General features: G+C 56.5%; 2 protein-coding genes across 2 annotated transcripts in view; both read right to left on the bottom strand.

Moving 5' to 3' along the window:
* The window catches only part of PKD1L1 (polycystic kidney disease 1 like 1), a 61,575-nt gene extending 58,631 nt beyond the window's left edge, over window positions 1-2,944 (bottom strand). Inside the window, exons 1-3 of the mRNA XM_014530526.1 lie at window positions 2,453-2,944; window positions 1,888-2,081; window positions 1,147-1,359 (exon numbers count right to left, since the gene is read on the bottom strand). Coding sequence (XP_014386012.1) covers window positions 1,147-1,359; window positions 1,888-1,972 — 298 coding nt within the window. The 5' untranslated portion in view covers window positions 1,973-2,081; window positions 2,453-2,944. The remainder of the gene's footprint in view (window positions 1-1,146; window positions 1,360-1,887; window positions 2,082-2,452) is intronic.
* The window catches only part of LOC106724174, a 6,254-nt gene continuing 1,281 nt past the window's right edge, over window positions 2,761-7,733 (bottom strand). Inside the window, exons 3-6 of the mRNA XM_014530525.1 lie at window positions 5,547-5,691; window positions 3,693-3,774; window positions 3,451-3,595; window positions 2,761-2,921 (exon numbers count right to left, since the gene is read on the bottom strand). Coding sequence (XP_014386011.1) covers window positions 2,761-2,921; window positions 3,451-3,595; window positions 3,693-3,774; window positions 5,547-5,691 — 533 coding nt within the window. The remainder of the gene's footprint in view (window positions 2,922-3,450; window positions 3,596-3,692; window positions 3,775-5,546; window positions 5,692-7,733) is intronic.

Here is a 7,733-nt window from a genome sequence, read left to right as displayed (position 1 = left end):
GTTGTACTGTTGATATTTGGCTCTGTTGACTAATGAGTTTGCCGACCACTGGGCTAGACGAGTCTCAACTGGGCTGACTGGGCACTTCAAGTCTCTGCCACGTATCTGTTCCATGCCAGTAGCTACCTCAGGAATGTCCTCAGGGAGATGACAGAAGCACAAGAAGAGCAAGGCCTCCCGAGTTGTAGACTTAGAAGCACCATACTTGCACTTCTGCTTCATTCACAAATCAGCAAGACTATGAATTCTACCTTAGAAATACTTTGCACACCTGTCCAATACTCCTATCTTATTGCTACCACCACTTCAGTTCACCATGATCTCTCTTACCTATCACCACCTGATTGCTCTGTCCAAATCTTTCTTGCCCATTCCTTCTCAGACCATTCTCAATGTAGCAATGAGAATAAACTTAAAAAGAAAATGGTTTCCTATTGTTCTCAGGATAAAGGTGAAAATCCTGACGAAGGCCTGAATTGTTTTCAATTTTCAATGGAGGGATTGTTTTAAAGCAAATAGATGAACCGGGTGAAAGGGAGAAAGAGAGTGAAGATGGAGTGTGGGAAAGAGAGGCTTTGTAATGACTTCCATGTGAGGACAGCCTGGGACCCCTTTCTCCAACCTCATCTCCTTCCATCCTCTCTTCCATGGTGCAACTTCTTCACTAAGTTAGGCAACCTGCTCTCTGGAAAAGGACTGTTAAAGACTTTCTTCAAGACCGAGTCTGTCCAGAGATATAGGGAGTTCTCCTGTTATTCTTTCAGAGTTTGAGAAGGCTTCTCAGGAGCTAGGCACCCATAACCTTATTCCCTGTCTCTTCTCCCCAATTTTCTCAGGTGAATATTTCTGAATATTAGAGACATGGGGGAAAATGACATATTCTCCTTTTCTCTCTCTTCATGTAGGGATTTCACAATTTAATTATAGGCCCCTGTAGAATTCTATCTCTCTCAGTGATCAACAAGAGGCAAATGTAAGTGCTTCAACCTCAACAACCTCCCCCAGAGGCGAGGGAAGAGGGGGGAGCGCCGCTGGTGGAGGAGGGAGGGAGAGGAGGCCCAGTGTCCCATTGGTCAGTGTCCCAGCACCATTCTTTAGGCCTTCCTCTCCTCAGCATGCCCCGCCCCCATGCTCCTGAGCACATACCTCTTCTGTACCGGTGGAAGGAGGTAACAGTCACGTCCCCAGTAGCACGGTGGGTCCTCATCTGAACCCCAGAACCATCCCCGAAGTCCATCACCAGACACAGAGCGGCTTCAGGAGTGATTTGAACCCGGAACCGCAGACTCGGAAGTGCCTGAGCATCAGCTTGTGGGAAGCGAGGGGCGACAGGATCCACAGCGTCCTCAGGGCCCAGGGCTGGGAAGGCAGCAGCGGGACACTGAGTGTGGGGCCAGAGCTGCTGGTGCCCAGGCCGGGGCGTGGAGAGGCTGAGGGTGCAGGGAGGGCCGGGAGGAAGGCCGTGGGGGCTGTGGGGAGAGGGCAGAGCCTCAGATCTCAGGACAGTGACACATTCCCGGGAGGAACAGGATGCAGCAGGGAGCAGCCGCCAGCAAGGTCTGTGGGGCCTGATGGCGGGCTCACGGTCACTGTTCTCAAAGTGGGGTCCCAGCGCAGCATGAACTAGAACAGAGCCTCCCAGCAGCCAGAGGACACTTTCAAGGCCGGGTAAACAGGCCGGGTAAACAGTGCTAGCGTCTCAGGGGCACCAGTAGGAAACAGCGCCACCTGTGTGGTCCTGAGCCTGTGCCTTGAAGCAGTGGCCAGGGCTGCCACTGTCCCTGACGTGAACAAGGCAGACGCAAGATCATGGCTCACTGGGCATTCCCCATGAAGGCAGAGAGCCCCCTAGAAGGGACACTGGCCTCCACGCCACTCTCACCCTACCTTCTGGGCAAGAAGGCAGGCTGTGAGGTCGGGATGCTGGTCTGAGCAGATGCGGCTGCCTGGATGGGGACCCCCGTGGTGACATCTGTCCTGGGAAGCAGCTCGGGGGCCAGGTCCTCTGTAGAGCGCAGTGGCCCCACCGCACAGGAGGGGACCTCCACCTTCAGGCTGCAGGGCCCCGCGGGACAGGCGCACTGGAATTTAGGGTGACACCAGTGAGGGTCAGATGGGCGGCGGGGTCTGCGCTGGTGCGTGTCCTCAGCCAGCAGCCAGCAGGGCTCCCGAGCTCAGTGGCTCCGGCGCTGGTGCCGTCCAGGAAGAGGCAGGCTTTCCTACCCTCCGGGGCAGCCAGGAGCGCTCCTGAGCCTGCGGTCACCCCGAGGCTCTTTCAGCAGAACTGGGCACAGTTACATCAGATGTCCATGCTGCGCCCCGGCTAGGTGGGTGGAAGTGAGCACTTTTACATCAGCTGTAAACCCAAGTCGACAGCGGTGTCCAAAGGACCAGAACTTCAAAACATGGGTCCCAACAGGCCCGAGGGTCACCTGTGCCCCCAGACACCCACCTGGACCAGCTCACAGAAGGCACCGTCCAATCCCCCAATAGCACATGTCGCTCGGTGGTGGCAACCCGGGCCACCACCGCTCCAGCAGCCTGCAGTTCCCACGGAAGATCCCTGGGGGCCTCTGGACAGGAGGGAGAGGAAGCCTGTCAGTCTCCCTCCCCGGTGCCGCCCTTGGCTGCTGCTGGGAGAGTGAAGGGCGCAGCTCAGAGCTCAGCAGCCCTCCAGGACCCCTGGAGCCTCAGGCGACGCTCCCTCTCAGCACGGACTCCACATGCAGAGCTCACTCCCAGGGCCCCACCCCTGCGCCCTCAGGTGTCAGCGGGGACCCTGCCCTGAGACTCAGGAGCCGCCACCTCCCCACCAGAGCCAGCCCAGGGCCCAATAAACGCGACGGCCCTCCAGGTGCCGCTGCTGCAGCAGTGACTGCCTGAGTTCATGGACACCACACGGCCACTGTAGCGCTCACACCCTTGTGGCAGCAAAGGGGACATGGTGGCCCTAACTGGTTTGGCTCAGTGGATAGAGCGTCGGCCTGCGGACTGAAAGGTCCCAGGTTCGATTCCGGTCAAGGGCATGTACCTTGGTTGCAGGCACATTCCCAGTAGGGGGTGTGCAGGAGGCAGCTGATCGATGTTTCTCTCTCATTGATGTTTCTAACTCTCTATCCCTCTCCCTTGCTCTCTGTAAAAAATCAATAACATATATTTAAAAAGGGGGGGCATGGTGGCCAATGTGGGGTGTGCTGTCAGTGTCTGGATTAGTCTTTGCTACAGCACAGGCCAGGCAGGAGGCTCAGACCGGGGTCTCCTCGTCACCACGGCGCCTAAAACAGCAGCTGGGGAGAACCTCGGTCTGTGTACGGTCCTGTAATCCCAGCAACTCCTGCAAAAATCCCTTTTCCCTCCATTAACATGAAGGTGGAATGTTCCTCTTGAAAGAAATACTGAATTCATACTTGGAAACACAGCCTCTAAGTCCCCTGGGAACAGGCAGCTCACCTCTCCTGGTCGCCAGAAACTCCCGGGGCCGGCTCCTGGGCCGTGGGGACTGAGGTCTTCCCTGGGGTGGGTCGGTCACAGCTGCGGTGGCCAGCCGGCCGGCTTCGTCCGAAATCCCCCAGGAGACGGTGAACGGGAGCAGCTCCTGGTGTCAGAACACACGCCACACCTCGGACTAAAGGACGCCCAACACCCTCCTGATCACAGATGCACGCTCCCCGCCCTCTCAGAGCTCCTCTTACCAAGTGCGCTTTACACCGGTCACATGTCTGCCCAAGACAGGCCATCTCTCTGGGCCCTGCCGTTTCCGAGGAGGTCCGATAACTGTGGACAAGGACTCGGGGGACGGCTACGGGCATCCTCGCTGCCCCCGCCCCACCCCCAGCTCTTAGTTTCATTTGGTGTTGCACCAATCACTCTCCCTGCCCCAGGACTGTGTGTGGATTAGCATTTACCCGGAGAAGAAAGGACCAAGAAGACAGGGTGTTTTGTGGCTCAGAATGGCTCCCAGGATGGGGTGGGGGTGGGGGTACTTGGAAGGGTCCAGGGAGGGTGGCTGAGAACCTGTGGGTTCCGGGCCCAGGCACGTTTCTGTGAACTGTTCCCAGGACGTGCTGTCCCCAGAACTCTGACAGAGCACAGGCCCCTGCAGAGTTCAAGGTCTGTGCTGGGCTGACTGGGGCCTCCCGCAGCCACCTGGCCCCTCACAGCCCCCGCCCTCTGGCTCCTTCCCGCTGTGTCTGTTGGGGGTAAACACCAGCCCCTTCAGGAAGTGTGTGCCTTCCTGTCCATGTCCTGTGCCTACAGGAAGGACCACTGCAGACAGAGTCCCCTCTGAAGCCTGCGGTGTCCTCTGACCTGGAGGAGGGCATTACACAGTCTGAAGATTACATGGGGAAGTAGGCCAAAGGTATGCCACATGGGCAGTTCACAGGTAATGCAGGCTGGGGGTTTGCAAAGGGCTGTCGGCTCTGGTTTCTGCAACAAGGTTGTTAACCTTTCCATGATAATGGGCAGCTCCCAGTTGGAGAGGATGGGCCGAATTTCCAGGTGAGCTCCCAGTCCCAGGTTCACTCTCTCTAGAAATCAATGGAAAAAAATATTCTTGGATGAGAATTAAAAAAAAAAAAAAGGCACTATTATGAAGGCCCTGGGAACAAAGAAGTCTTGAATAAGACGGAGCCAGAGAGACCGAGCATTTCACTCTGTTAACAACCCTGTAAGGTAGATATTAGTTGAGTCCCATTTATCAGATTTGGCAACCAAGGCACAAGTGCAAGTAATTTATCCAGGTTGCCAGAATCAGTAGGTGAGGTCGGCAGGATTGAAACCAGGTCTGTATGGCTTCAAGGTGGGGATTATCCCAGAACAGTGAAGACCACGGGCAGGGGTGCAGTGCCTGCGGACTGGAAGGTCCCAGGTTAGATTCCGGCCAAGGGCACATGCCCGGGTTGCGGGCTCCATCCCCAGTGGGGGCGGTGCAGGAGCCGCTAATCAATGATTTGCTCTGATCATTGATGTCTCCCTCTCCCTCTCCCTTCCTCTCTGAAATCAATAAAAAATATATATATTTTTAAAAACCTCTTACATCAAGCCCTAACTGGCTCAGCTCAGTGGATAGAGCGTCGGCCTGCGGACTGAAAGGTCCCAGGTTCGATTCTGGTCAAGGGCATGTACCTTGGTTGCAGGCACATTCCCAGTAGGGGGTGTGCAGGAGGCAGCTGATCGATGTTTCTCTCTCATTGATGTTTCTAACTCTCTATCCCTCTCCCTTGCTCTCTGTAAAAAATCAATAACATATATTTAAAAAGGGGGGGCATGGTGGCCAATGTGGGGTGTGCTGTCAGTGTCTGGATTAGTCTTTGCTACAGCACAGGCCAGGCAGGAGGCTCAGACCGGGGTCTCCTCGTCACCACGGCGCCTAAAACAGCAGCTGGGGAGAACCTCGGTCTGTGTACGGTCCTGTAATCCCAGCAACTCCTGCAAAAATCCCTTTTCCCTCCATTAACATGAAGGTGGAATGTTCCTCTTGAAAGAAATACTGAATTCATACTTGGAAACACAGCCTCTAAGTCCCCTGGGAACAGGCAGCTCACCTCTCCTGGTCGCCAGAAACTCCCGGGGCCGGCTCCTGGGCCGTGGGGACTGAGGTCTTCCCTGGGGTGGGTCGGTCACAGCTGCGGTGGCCAGCCGGCCGGCTTCGTCCGAAATCCCCCAGGAGACGGTGAACGGGAGCAGCTCCTGGTGTCAGAACACGCGCCACACCTCGGACTAAAGGACGCCCAACACCCTCCTGATCACAGATGCACGCTCCCCGCCCTCTCAGAGCTCCTCTTACCAAGTGCGCTTTACACCGGTCACATGTCTGCCCAAGACAGGCCATCTCTCTGGGCCCTGCCGTTTCCGAGGAGGTCCGATAACTGTGGACAAGGACTCGGGGGACGGCTACGGGCATCCTCGCTGCCCCCGCCCCACCCCCAGCTCTTAGTTTCATTTGGTGTTGCACCAATCACTCTCCCTGCCCCAGGACTGTGTGTGGATTAGCATTTACCCGGAGAAGAAAGGACCAAGAAGACAGGGTGTTTTGTGGCTCAGAATGGCTCCCAGGATGGGGTGGGGGTGGGGGTACTTGGAAGGGTCCAGGGAGGGTGGCTGAGAACCTGTGGGTTCCGGGCCCAGGCACGTTTCTGTGAACTGTTCCCAGGACGTGCTGTCCCCAGAACTCTGACAGAGCACAGGCCCCTGCAGAGTTCAAGGTCTGTGCTGGGCTGACTGGGGCCTCCCGCAGCCACCTGGCCCCTCACAGCCCCCGCCCTCTGGCTCCTTCCCGCTGTGTCTGTTGGGGGTAAACACCAGCCCCTTCAGGAAGTGTGTGCCTTCCTGTCCATGTCCTGTGCCTACAGGAAGGACCACTGCAGACAGAGTCCCCTCTGAAGCCTGCGGTGTCCTCTGACCTGGAGGAGGGCATTACACAGTCTGAAGATTACATGGGGAAGTAGGCCAAAGGTATGCCACATGGGCAGTTCACAGGTAATGCAGGCTGGGGGTTTGCAAAGGGCTGTCGGCTCTGGTTTCTGCAAGAAGGTTGTTAATCTTTCCATGATGACAGGCAGCTCCCAGATGGGGAGGATGGGCTGCGTTTCCAGGTGAGCTCCCAGGTACCGAGTCCCTGCCCACTGAGCTGGCCCCCACCCCACAGGTCAGAGGGACCAGAGGATGACACCCTGCTCTGCCTCTTCCTCCGGGGGGGTCCGGGCGTACTCTACACGCCCCAGGAGTGAAGTGTGCAGGGCCATACACTTAACCCGAGATGACAAGGAGCAGAGGTGCCACAACTGAGGGAGAACTGTCCCTGCGTGTCCGGCCCACATGCTGGCCACAGCCACAGAGCTGCCTGAGCTGGATTCAAAATAAATAAGGTTAAGCCCCACTGGTGTGGCTCAGTGGCTAAGCATCAACCTATGAACCAGGAGGTCACAGTATGATTCCCAGTCAGGGCTCATGGCCAGGTTACGGGCTCCATCCCCTGTGTGCAGGAGGCAGCCAATCAATGATTCTCTCATCATTGATGTTTCTCTCTCTCCCTCTCCCTCCCTCTCTGACATCAATACAAATGTATTAAAACACAATCAGGTTAAGGGGTGAGGGTGAGTTTCTCCGTCACATTGGCCACATGTCCAGGGCCCAGTGTCCGGACACAGAATGACTATCACCCTGGTGTGTCCTGGTGGCCGGCACTGGGTGGTGGGGCTGGGGCCTGACCCCACGGTCATCAGCACAGTAGGACCAGGAGCTGCCCTGAAGCTGGACAGTGTCACCTTGTTTCTGAGGCTACTTCCAGGACAAATGTTCCTGGTGCAATTCGTCCAATGGCTTTGAGAAGGGCTCCTTTTAGGAGATCCCCACCCAAGCTCCTCCTTAGGAAGGGTCAGACTCACCAGGACTTGATGGGCGGGAGTCCCTGAGGCCTGGATTAAGGGGGTTGGGGGGTCGGGGACCATGCAGGGCAGAAGCCCCGCTGGCAGGAGCCTGGAGCCTCGGGAAGCAAAGCATGCGCCCGGCTACCCACTGTCCTTTGTCTCCACTAAGTTGATGAACAAAAGCCTATTTGGATTTTTTAACCACAAATTCTGTATTTCAGGTTTAATGCCCAGTGTTCAGTTCTGCTCCTCGTGACTCCACAGGACACAGTACTTAAGGGGCACTAATCAAGAGGACAATTGCTACCTAAGAGCGATAAGAGCCCTCCCCGCACTCAGCCCTCCCTGGCACCCAGCCCTCCC

This window comes from Myotis brandtii, unplaced genomic scaffold (assembly GCF_000412655.1).
Source record: "Myotis brandtii unplaced genomic scaffold, ASM41265v1 scaffold743, whole genome shotgun sequence".
Lineage (NCBI taxonomy): Eukaryota > Metazoa > Chordata > Mammalia > Chiroptera > Vespertilionidae > Myotis > Myotis brandtii.
This window is presented reverse-complemented; position numbering and strand designations above follow the sequence as displayed.